Genomic DNA, 12398 nt, shown 5'->3' on the forward strand with positions numbered 1-12398 from the left:
TCTGTACTGATTCTTTAAGGTCGCCCTTAAGGAAATGAATGGGGAGCATCATCAGCAATTAACTTTAAACTAAGTACTCTAAATGGTTGTGAAATTTCAGAAAATGACTAGGATAGGCATCCCCTATCTTACTGGGTTGCATACCTCAGCAGAGAGTGTAGGAAGAACCAGACACAACCCAGAAAAGGGTTTTATATTACAACCCTGATGAAAATCTCATGTAGAGCTGGAAATATTGGTAAATTAAACATGGCTTATCTGCATTTCACATAGAATAATTTTTGGTGTGCCTGGTTCTTTATATACTCTCTATATTAATAAACAGTGTTTGCCTAAACCAGAGTATACTATATAACCAGCTCTGTTTTTGTTTATCATATATGAATGTGTCTGTCACTGAGAAGTGCAATCTTTTGTCTTTAATTGTTGAATCCCTCACAGGGATACAAACAAAAGTAAACTTTCCTTATATGTAGGTCAGGGCTTCCCAAACCTGTCCTGGGAACCCCACAGCCAGTCGGGTTTTCAGGATATCCACAACGAATATGCATGAGATCAATTTACATATATGGAGTCTCCATGGTATGCAAATTTATCTCATGCATATTCGTTGTGGATATCCTGAAAACCCGACTGGCTGTGGGGTCCCCAGGACAGGTTTGGGAAGCCCTGGTAGGTGGATCAGAATTACACAACTCTTAAACGTTAATGCCTCCCATAGGCTCTGCACTTCCAGAGGAGTATTGAGGACACAGAGAAATGGCTAGATAACGTGTACTTTGAGCTGGATACCTCAGTCAATGGCAAGGACCTGGTCTCTGTGAACAACCTCCTGAAGAAACAGACTGATTTAGAAGAGGATGTCACCAGGCAAAGGGACCGATTTCAAGCACTTACGGATAAGGCCTGTGAATTCCAGCAGGGGAGGCACTTCCTGGCAGATGAGATGGCAGATAGGGTGGAAAACACAGTGCACAGGTGTGATGTCTTCAGCCTGAGGCCTTTCTTTTTCTTTTCTCAGTATGTGACTATGTTCTCTAATTTTTCATCCTTAGTCTTTCTCGTCTTTTTTTTTATTTTCTTCCATCTGTTCCTTTTCTTTCTCTTTGATTACTGTCATCTGCTGAGTGGTACCATCGTATGTTTCCATGATATTAAATGGATGCCCTTGAAACATGTCAGGTACAAGAGCCTGAGTGAGCCCTTGCAGAAGCGCCGTGCCAATCTGGAAGCCAAGAAGTTACTCTACCAGTTTTTCCGAGACCTTGATGATGAACTGGCCTGGGTCCAGGAGAAACTCCCTTTGGCCTCCTCCAAGGATTATGGCCAGTCTCTTGCAGCAGTCCAGAGCTTGCTGGAGAAGCACCAGGTAATGCCACCGGACACTGTTTTACCATTCTACACTAACTTTTCAATGGGTTTTATTTGTTTTCAAAATTCTAGTTTTTATATGAAAATTGTACAGAAAATATGTGGTTTAAGATCATTCCAATGTACAATCTTATCTAAAAAGAATTGTAAACCTTAAAACAGATCATATAACTTTTCAAAAGCAAACTACATTGTTTTATTAATTCTTACAATAGAATATTAGCATTAGGCTTGCTGCTTGCAAATCATATGTTACTTGCTTTGTGTGACTCCTGCCAGGACAGAATGAGAAATAGAGTTGTTAACCTGTTGTAATACAGTCACCCTCACGTGGATTTCCTTAGTAATAGGAATCCCTTGAGGGAGGACAGGCGGAGATGCCTCAAGTCCTGTGAGCATGCACTAGCTCACAGGTCCCCACAATGATTTTCTGTCTTATTAGTGGCCAATGAAGATCACCAGTGGCAGAACGGCCCAGGACTCAGCTTTGTTTCCTTCACCTCCAACTCTCCAGGCAGTATCATGGGCCTTTTATGGTGTGAGGTTCCAGTTTGCCCTCATCACCTAATGTTGACTGTGAGCAATGTACAAAACTAAGAAGAAAGGGTCATCTTCTGCAGATATTTTCGCCATAGAGTTTCATGTAAAATGTTTTTGATTGAAATGGGCAAGAACAAGCAAGCTTTGCTCTTTCACTGCATTAGCAGCCTGACCCTCTAACATTTTTTCTAATTTTTTTTTTTTTTTTTAAATCAGTGAAACATTGCTGAACTGGTACCTTTTTATTTTTTTCATTTTCTACCTTTTGTGTGCAAATTCTTCCATATGACAAATAGGTTTATAGAATATTCACAGAACTATTTGGGAAATGAAAATTGTAATTTTTGCACATTGCTCTGTTTCCTTAGGAAAAGCAGGACCACACATGCGCACTAATGCAATGGGTCAGAACAGGGACCACTACTTATGTGTGCTTCCTGCTGTGAAGCAACTCATCAGAAATCCAAAGTCAAACAGACAACATGAAACAAAATGCCACAATCCATGTATTGTTCTTCCTTGTTTCTCCCTCCCTCTGTGGAGTTATTTGTAGGAGGAACTTGTGCAAACATGCCTCTTGTGGTTTGATATCTCTCTTTTTTTCAATTATATTTTTATTATCCACAGGGTGCAATACAAAAAGAACTTTGCAGCACAAATAAACATATATGCATACTTCCATGGATATTTTTCCATTTTATCCCTCACCTCACCCCAAATCCAGCGTGATCTCTTTTTTTTTTTTAATTATCCTTAGAACTTGGAGAATGAGATCAGTGGTCGCTGTGCGCTGATTGAAGTGGTGACCGACACGGGGGACAAATTGATGAAGGGTGGCCATTTTGCCTCCAAAGAAATCACTGATCATTTGCAGCAGTTGGAGGCTGCTATGGAAACCTTGAAAGCAGAGACCCGGCAGAGAAGGAAGATGCTTATGCAAGCATATGAGGCCCAGCAGTTCCTCACTGAGGTAAGGAAGAGGGTAGTCTTTCTAACTATTTGAAGGCTTTGTTTTATTTTATTTCAATTGGATAGTTTTTTCCTCTGTGTCGGAAACTGAATTGGCCCTGAAAATGAATTCATAGTCTTCCAAGTATCCCAAATCTTAAAACTCACAATGTAAAGCCCATATGGGTAGATAATCAAACTTCCTGCGGCCTGGTAAACCTTGTGGGTAGTTTTTACATGAGGAGTTTGCTGCAATAATCAAAACAAAACTGCACAGATAGTTTTACTTTGATTATTGTTTCCCCCTCAAAAGTGCCCACACAAATTTGTGCCTGCTTTTTATTTATGTAGCAGGACCCCGAGTTCGCTGGGGTGCTACGCAATCCCCAGAGCCTATCTTTCTTTCTCCAGATAAGATTACACAGCTGCTGGATTGCCAGGGTGCCTCCAACAGCAGGGAGATCTACACATCCGGGGCCCCTGATGCAGAAATGAGACAACACACTCCATCCAGTGCTCAGACTTACAGGTCAGTGGGTGGCTGATCTGCTTGGAAGAACGATGCACTCTTAAAAGAATGGCTGGAGACCAGTATTGGTGTTCAACTGAAAAATGATCCAAGATAATATTGTAAAAATCATAAACAGCAAAATGAAATTCCCAACAAGAAAGGCAGTGATTTCTTTATCCCTAGCGCATCTTCTAGCTACTCTCCTTCCTCCAACTGACACAGTCTCCACTATCTCTTCCCCATAGAGAAAACCCTTGGTTAGTTTAAAAATAGATACATCCAAAGAACTCTCTTCTCAATCACAGATCTTCTTTGTTGTTAACTGGTGCAAAGAAGGAATAAACCCCAGGAACTCTTTTTTTTTTTTTCTTATTTAATGTATTTATATACCGTTTACCAATACAAATATTGATCAAAACGGTTTACAGCGGTATATTTATAATCAAAAATCTCTAAAGATAAAGAACTAAAAATAAATAAATAAAATAAAATAAAAATAAAATAAAATAAAAATAACATAAAATAAAATAAAGAAAGAACTAAAACATCTAAACAAAGTTTGAATAAAACTTTCAGAACACTTTCAAAATACTTTCAGAAATAAGGAACTGGTCCACTGGATCGCAATAACCAAACTCTCCTCTTTTCAAAAATCCTACAAAATTCCTCTTTTCCCACTACTCCCAAAATTCTTCACTTCTCCAAACTCCTGGGTCAATCTACAAGGGGAGCAGAAAGACCTTGATCAGTCTTCTAGGATAGACACCAAGAGGAAAAGATTCTTTGCACATGCTCAGAGATAAAATTTATATAGGGGGCTGCATTTATTTGGGGTTCATATTCAACCACTGAACAGCTAGATGAGTTAGGCCATGCAGGAGGACATCTCCACATATGGGAAGAGGAACATTTAGTGTGCAGTATAATCAAAGCAAGGAAAGATTTATAACAAATGTTTGCATTAGCATAGCAGAGCATTAAAATTCATTCATTAAAATAATATGGAGTTGTACTGGCCAATGGAGATAAGGCAGCATGTGTGAAAGAGGAGTTGGCAACCTTAATTTCCCAATTCTGTGTACATTGAATATTGCAGAGGATAAGAAGGTAGACACCCTCTCTTCCAAAAAGTATCCTATTATGGTCAGCCTAATGAAGGCTTCTATATTCTTTCCTTTGCATCAGGCAGTGCAGGATCTTATTGACCTGGAGGGGATTGTTCTTGAGGCTAATTTTAAACGTGGCCACCCGTTGGGCAAACTGTACCCATTGGACCCAAATGTTAAGGAGAGATTTCCCCAGAGTCTGCTCCATGACAAAGAGAACCACTATTATGGTGGAAGATGGTACTGCACTTTAAAGATTCTCGGAACAGGAAGATAGAATCCATGCTAAAGCAGGCTCTCCAGATCCTCAGCCTGTTGTTGCGTTGTACTGAGATCTGGATTGCATCTTGTGCAAAATGCGCAGGAAGAATTGGAAGATGATTCTGTACAGTTGGAACCGGGATTGACATATTAGGCAGATGCCGGCTTTGATTTAGTCCCTTCCTTAGCTAGAAGAATAACATCCATAGTAGTGGCATGTCAGCTTCTCTGAATGTGTAACTGGTCAGCAGATTCTTTCTCTAGGACCAATCTGATGAGGTTTCCTTTTAAAGGGAGACTTCTGTTTACGAGGAATTGAAGAAAATAGTGAAAACCTGGAGGGGAAATTCTAAAGTACCCAGGCTTCTGGAGGAAAGAGCCAAATTCTCCATCACAAAATTTCTCTTCTTGTTCTAGGGTTTGAGATTCCAGGAGATTCAGACAGGGCAGAGTTCTTCTAGTCAGAGATCCAGGTCTTTTTCTAGAAACGAGCCCTTTTTACCGAAGTAAAGTGGTAAAGAGGGCTCCTTCATAGCTGGATTTTCAAAAAATGCACAATGAGTACTTCGGGGCTCTATCTCCAGTCCCAGAAATAGGCGACTGCCTTTCTCAGTTTTACCAGAGATGGGCCCAGATTATTTCAAACCAGTAGGTCATACATATCATTCAACATGGTTAAGCCCTGGAATTCTCTCATGGTTTTCCTCTGTCACTCTGACAGATAGAGGGAGATGGTAAGATCAATGCTGGAAAAGCTCCTCGACTTAAAAATGGTAATTCCAGTACCGAAACAGCATTAAGGATTGGGCTGCTACTTGATTTATTTTGTGATGCCCAAAGAGAAGGGGTCTTTGTGTCCCATTCTGAATCTCAAGAGGGTCAACAAATTCTTGAAAGTGTCTCACTTCAGGATGGAGATCTTGAGTTCAGTGATTATGGTGGTGCAGATGGGAGAATTCTTGCCCTTCTTAGGTTTGAAGGAGGCCTATCTGTACATCTGATAAGAAAAGTGCAAGAGCGGCATTTTCTGTTTCAGGCCCTACCCTTTGGGGTGGCAACAGCTCCCAGGACCTTCTTGAAGGTAATGGTGGTTGTGGTAGTGGCGCTGCGCAAGGAAGAGATTTTACTCCATCCTTATCTGGATGATTGGTTGATAAGGTAAAGATACTTTAATAGTGTGTATCGGTCACCCAGAAGGTGGTACACCTTTTGCAGGAATTTGGTAATCAATGTCCCCAGAAGCAATCTGCAGCTGTCCCAAGCACTGGAGTATCTGGGGGCCCTTTTCAATACAAGGATGAGGTTTTATCTAACCGAGCAATGGATACAGAAGCTGGTTTGCCAGATCCTGGTGTTACAGTCAGCCAGAAGTCCATCAGTATGGGACTATCTGCAGATTCTTTGATTGATGGCAGTGGCTTTGGATCTTGTGCCATAGGCGAAGGCTCACATGTGGCCTCTTCAGAAAGCTCTACTATCCAGATGAAATTATGAATCCTAGGACTATAAGATTTGTCTTCCATTGCCAGTCAGTCAAACAGAGTTTGCAGTGGTGGCTGGAACCCAAGCACCTGAAAAAGGGAATGGATCTGGATGTCCCTTCCTGAGTGTTAGTGATGTCAGATGCCAGTCTCTCCAGCTGGAGGGGCCTCGGTCTGAGGTTGTTTGCTCAGGGATGGTGGACGTTCAGAGAAATGAGTTGGTCCGTCAGTGGATATGAGGCCAGAGTGATCTTCTGGAGTATGCCCCTTGGTTGTAGGTTCTAGCAGTCGGGATAATGTCCAACACACCATGATGAGAGCTTACATAAATTATCATGGAGGTCCCAGAAGTCCACAGAAATCGTTGAAGGTAGACTTTCTCCTCACTTGGGCGGAGGAGAATTTGAAGGTCTTGACAGGTCTCACATAGCAGGGGTGGACAATGTTAAAGCAGATTACCTCAGTCTGTCTACAAAGAATGGTGTCTGTCTCAAGTAGCCTTTGAACAGATTGTGGCCAGGTGGGGTCTTCCAGTACTGGACATGATGGCTCACAGCAAGAATGCCAAATTGAGCAGGTTTTTCAGCAGAAAGAGAAATCCTCTGTCCTCAGGAATAGATGACTTGGTTCAGGTTTGACCCACAGAGGGGATTCTGTGTGTATTCTCTCCTTGGCACATGTTAGGCAGAGAGATTCAAAGAATTGCAGGTGATTCATGTCTCGTGATTCTAGTAGCCCTTGATTGGATTCATCGTCCTTAGTATGCGGATCTTGTGCGTCTAAAGCAGGACAATCATCTCAAACAACCGTCACACAAACATTTGCTGTCTCAAGGTCCAGTTCTTCACAAAGATCTGGATCAATTTTATCTTACGGCTTGGCTCTTGAAAGGACCAGATTAGTTAAGAAAGAAAATTCTCCAGCTGTTATGAATACTCTCTTGAAGGCTAGAAAGATTTCTGCTTCCTTGGTGTATGTGAGAATATGGACAGTGTTTGAGGATTGGTGCTCAGATCTTCACTGTACCCTGGAAAGCGCTTCAGTTCCAATGATTCTGGATTTATTGCAGGAAGGCCTTTCTGAAGGTTTGGCGCTTAATACCTTGAAGGTGCAGGTAGCTACTCTCACTTGTTATTGGGGTCATATTCAGGGTAGACTGTTATCCTTGCATCTAGATGTTTCTCATTTTTTGAGAGGCATTAATCATATTACATCTCCATTGAGGATTCCGGTGTCCTCTTGGGACTTTGGTTTTGTTCTTCTTGGCAGGATCACATTTTAGGCCCCTCAAAGGTCTTTCTCTAAAGTTCCTTACCTTCAAAACACTATTCTTGGTGGAGATTTGTTCAGCCAGAAGGGTCTCGGAATTGCAGGCACTTTTTTGTTGGTATCCTTTCTTGTTGATTTCCAGGAATTAGGACCAGATTTGTACAATGTCTTCCTTTCTGCTGAAGGTGGTCTCAACTTTCCACTTGAATCAGTTGATTTACTTGACTTCTTTCAGTGAGCAGGTGGGTTCCAAGTACCATAGGATTCTTCAAGCCCTGGATCTCAGAAGGCTTCAGTTATGATATCTCAACATTAAGAATGCGTTCAAAAAGTCGGATCATCCTTATGTTCTCTACAAAGGAGTACCGAAAGGTGAGACAGTCACCAGGGCCACCATGGTGCAATGGATTAAGGCGTGATTATGGCAGCCTATGTAGACTCCGGTATTCCTTTGCCTCAGCAGATACGGACCCATTCCACAAGGACTCAGGCTACTTCATAGGCTGAGCTTTGTCTGGTTTCTCCTTTGGAGATTTGTATGGTAGCAACTTGGTCTTCATTGCATTCCTTCACTAAGCATTACTATTTAGATATCAGGTTCAGAGAGGAAACCTCTTTCGCATCAGTGGTGTTATGAGGGGCTGGGGCAGCCTCCCACCGTATTTGGGAGTAGCTTTGGTACATCCCAATGATCTGGCTCAAGTGACTGGATGAAGAAGAAGATGAAATTACTTCTTGCCTGAAAATTTCCTTTCCTGGAATCCAGTCAGACAAGTCCAGGACCCTCCGTCTGTTGCCACAGTTTCCATCTATTTCTCTGATTCTGAAGTTTGCAGAAAAGTACATTAAGACAGAAGTATAAAATGCAAACTGGGCACTGCCATGCTGCTTACAGGTAAGGTATTTTTTCTATATGGTTATTCCTTCTACTTCCTGATTCCTAGAGAAGTGTAAATTTGAGTTATAATTCTATTGTTTGTTTGAAATTGAAGTTGTCCACAATTAGCTTGTTACAGAAATACTGGTAGGCTGGTGTCAGCACAAATGCTTATGAGGAGTGACATCAGCAAGCCTGTTGATTTCTGTCTCCATCTGCTGGTCAGTGAGCATAACTCAATGGTTTGACTGGTCTGACTGGATTCCAGAAAAAATTATCAGGTAAGAATTAATTCCACTTTATGCATGTAAATGGGGTTTTGAAAATTGCTACAATATATGCTACTTTTATATGCATAACTCCTTTGAAAATTACCTCCAAAGTGTTTACAACAAAAGGAATATTTGTGAAAAAAAATTACATAATAGAGATAATAGAAAAATAAAATAACAGATTAAAAATATAACAGAACAATTCCCAGGTTCTGGTGCTGGTCCATATTGCACCTGGTCAGATAACGTTTCTGAGCTAGAGGTAGGCTACAGCATATTTTGTTACTATAGCTGCTGTTTCTCCTGTTTTTGTAGTAGAGGATGAATGCACTAAGGTAGTAGCCTAAGTTACACTGGAAGCAGCTGGGAGCGCTGAGAACAGCAATCCTGGTAGAGAGGAGGGTCTACTTTGGAAGCAACGGGTGGGTGAGAGAGTGTCAGCCAGGGGTGGGGGAGGGGAGATGACTGTGGAGGGAGGCAGAGGAGGGAAATTTTAAGGTTTTTTTTTTAGCAGGGAAGGAGGGGGGAGGCCCAGGCAATCGACTTATGAAAGTTTTAAAGTTTCCAAGTATTAAAGGCTTTCGAAAGCTTTTGGGATAGCCAAGAGGGGATATATCCATCTGGTGCTAGATGTGGGGTGGGCATCGAGCTGGGATGCCCATGATTTTTTTTTCCCAAGATGCGCTACTTATTTGGATATCTCTGAAGCTATCTGGGTAAGTAGCTTGTTATTTGGCAACACAAGGCCCGATAACTTTAGGCCTAACCGATCATATTCAATTAATGTCCAGTTAGAGTTAAAGTTATCCGGCCCTATGTAGCTGGATAACTTAAACAAGTATATTCAGCAGGATGTTTATCTCACTGAATATCCTGGCTAACTGTAGCCGGATAACTTGTCCTCTAAACGGCCTACTAAAAATTTGGCCTCACCAAGTGTGACAGCTGTAGCAGATTATATAGAAATCAGTTGTCAAATGTATTCTAAAGCATTATTTATCAATAAGAGTACAACTGCCATGCCTCAGTGCCTACCCATGTTAACATTGAGCCTAGACAAAAAATCAGTTCTGGCTATGCCACTGGATCAGTAAAATTATTATAGAGAAGCCCTGTTATTGATGACAAACAATTAATTGCTTCTTTGCCACAGCTTTCAGAGGCTGAGTCATGGATTGTAGAAAGAAGCTTTGTCTTGGAGCCCTCTGACTATGGAAAGAACGAAGATGCCACCCAGGCCCTGCTGAGGAAGATGGACTCCACCAAGCTGGACTTGGAGAGTTTTATGCCTCGAATCCTAAAGCTGAGAGAGGCAGGCAAACATCTTGTGGAGAATGAAAACCCAGAGAGGTCAGTTGTGGTGTGGAAATGCTCCTCAGATGCTTTTGCTGAGACTGTAACAGCCTTAGTTTAATAGCATACAATATTGGTTCCTTTTGGATAGGGGAAAACATAACTTGGATTGTCCAACATGAAGGGAGAATAATGCCAAGCAACATGGATGGAGAATAATCCAAGCAAAAAAAAGAAAAAAATAATTAAAGCATTTGCGTTTGAAAATGGGATCTTTTATTTTATCTGCCTCCCTTCTTATCAGAGAAACAGTGATTGCAAAACTCCAGAACATCCTAGAAGATTATAATTCTCTCTTGGAGAAAAGTGAGACTCGGAGGGCACAGCTGAGGCAGCAATGCCAGTTATACCAGCTCCAGAGGGAAGGCGAGTTAGTAAAAGCCTGGCTGTCCAGCAAACAGACTGTGGCTGAGTCCGAGGACTATGGGCAAGACCTAGAAGACATTGAGGTAAAGACTTTCTTTTTCTCTCTCCCAGTCTTCTTCTAGTTCATGCATTCTTTTTCATTCAGTCGGAAGATTTGAGGTTTGTTTTAATTTTCCTTATTTGAATGTGCACAGCAGATGGCTTGCACACCATTGAGACAGGGACACTTAAGTTTGTGCTCCAGGTTACCTACCAAGTATTGAGGTAAATAACTGCAGTGCATATGTACATGGTTTGTAATACCATGCAAACATTTGTGCAGTTTCTGTTGGCAGCAGGTTACTATACCAGCACTGAGAGTTTGGATTCACTTTACCAACATAGTGCATAGTCTCTCTGCAGGTTGCCATCTTGGAATGATCCCTGCAGGCTAACATTTGTAGAACTTCTGCATTCGTTCATGCAGAATGTGTCTGCCCATCACAATTTTCATACAGTTCCACACCCTCAAAGGTTTGTGTATAATGGAGGTCCATATTCAGAAACAGTCTGGATAGCAAATTTAAGGTCTGATTTATTAAGGCTTTTCTCCTATTCTGTGTCATGGGAAAAATGCTTAGTGAATGAGGCCCTTAGCCGCTAACTTTGGAGACATATTCAATAATACATTCAAAACGCTGAATATAGCCGGCTACCTTAAGGTTAGCCTACTAACTATAGCTGGCTAACTTTTGAGTAGCTATTTGGCCCAACCAGACTTAGCCCACTATGTCATCCGGCTAACTCTGAATATTGGAGTTTGCAGTTAAATTAGCCGGCTAACTCAACTCCTTTCAGTTACGCCCGCAGAACACCCCTGACTTATCTAGCTAAATTCTAGCCCCCCTGACTTATTAGCCAGCTAGAACGTAGCTGAATGTGGACCCAAATATTCATTTAGCTGGCTAACTTCTGAGTTAGCAGGCTAAATGCTTTTGAATATGGATCTCTAAGTTATTTAATTTATATGATCCCTGCACAATGTTTTTATAAGATAATAAACCAATTGTTATTTCACATTTTCTTTCATTTCCTTGGGTCTTGTGCTCTGTAGGTAATAGAAAAGAAATTTGAAGACTTTGTGAAAGAAATAGAAACTCTTGGATACATCAAAATGCATGGGATAAATGAAGTAGCATCCAACTTGATGAAAGAATCCCGCAGTCAACCGACAGAGATCCAGAAGCAAGTTGATGAGGTCACCACCATGTGGGATTCACTAAGCCAAGCCATACAAAGAAGAGCAGAGGTAAACTCTGTGCCCTTACTATGTAGTACCACATAGGTGAAGGGAGATAGGGTCTGCCAGAGAGTAATACTCAAGATTATACTGTTTGTGTTACTACAGTATACCAAATCCAGTTTTGTAAGCCTGCAGGGTTCAGTTGAAATAGTTCAGGGTATCTGACAGAACTAAATTCCATTTAGAGATAGTGCCAAACCAGACATACAATTCAATAGCAAAACAAAGATGAATGTTCTTTTGTGCACAAAAGTGTAGTCTGTTTTTATCTAATCCTTAGGGTTTCCTGCACAAGTTCCTGTAAAGCATCCACAGTGTGCATAATCCTAAGAAATAATTAAAGTAATCCATGGTAGCTTTTAGTTTATTCAGATGTGTGCAAAAAATTATGCACAGGAGTAAATCGCCACAAGAGAAAACCAAATATCCTTTTTTTGCAACATGATGAAACAAAGACACTGAGTGTAAACCGATATTCTCCTGATTGTTGCCCATGTACCTAACTAAGAAATTTACCTTGAGATGCTACTTCATTATCAGTGTCAACTGCGAAGGCTTCTGGGATAAATTCCACTTTATACAGACTTAGAAGTCAAAATGTGGATATCTTGGGGACCTTTATTCTTTAAGTATTGTTGAAGGGTTTTATTATTCCAAAACATTTCTTCCCCGTTATATGATTGAATCACTTTGGGCTTCCCCCTAGGCATATGATTACTGATTCTCTTGGAAGTGCAGAGTTCTGATAGCCATGTTGGTCT

General features: G+C 41.1%; 1 protein-coding gene across 1 annotated transcript in view; it reads left to right on the top strand.

The window, feature by feature from the left end:
• Nucleotides 1–12398, top strand: part of SPTBN5 (spectrin beta, non-erythrocytic 5) — a 341199-nt gene that overhangs the window by 277081 nt on the left and 51720 nt on the right. Inside the window, exons 56-61 of the mRNA XM_029597445.1 lie at nt 722–978; nt 1183–1369; nt 2669–2881; nt 9790–9986; nt 10234–10438; nt 11449–11643. Of these exons, the coding sequence (XP_029453305.1) occupies nt 722–978; nt 1183–1369; nt 2669–2881; nt 9790–9986; nt 10234–10438; nt 11449–11643 (1254 nt within the window). The remainder of the gene's footprint in view (nt 1–721; nt 979–1182; nt 1370–2668; nt 2882–9789; nt 9987–10233; nt 10439–11448; nt 11644–12398) is intronic.

This window comes from Rhinatrema bivittatum, chromosome 4 (genome assembly GCF_901001135.1).
Source record: "Rhinatrema bivittatum chromosome 4, aRhiBiv1.1, whole genome shotgun sequence".
NCBI lineage: Eukaryota > Metazoa > Chordata > Amphibia > Gymnophiona > Rhinatrematidae > Rhinatrema > Rhinatrema bivittatum.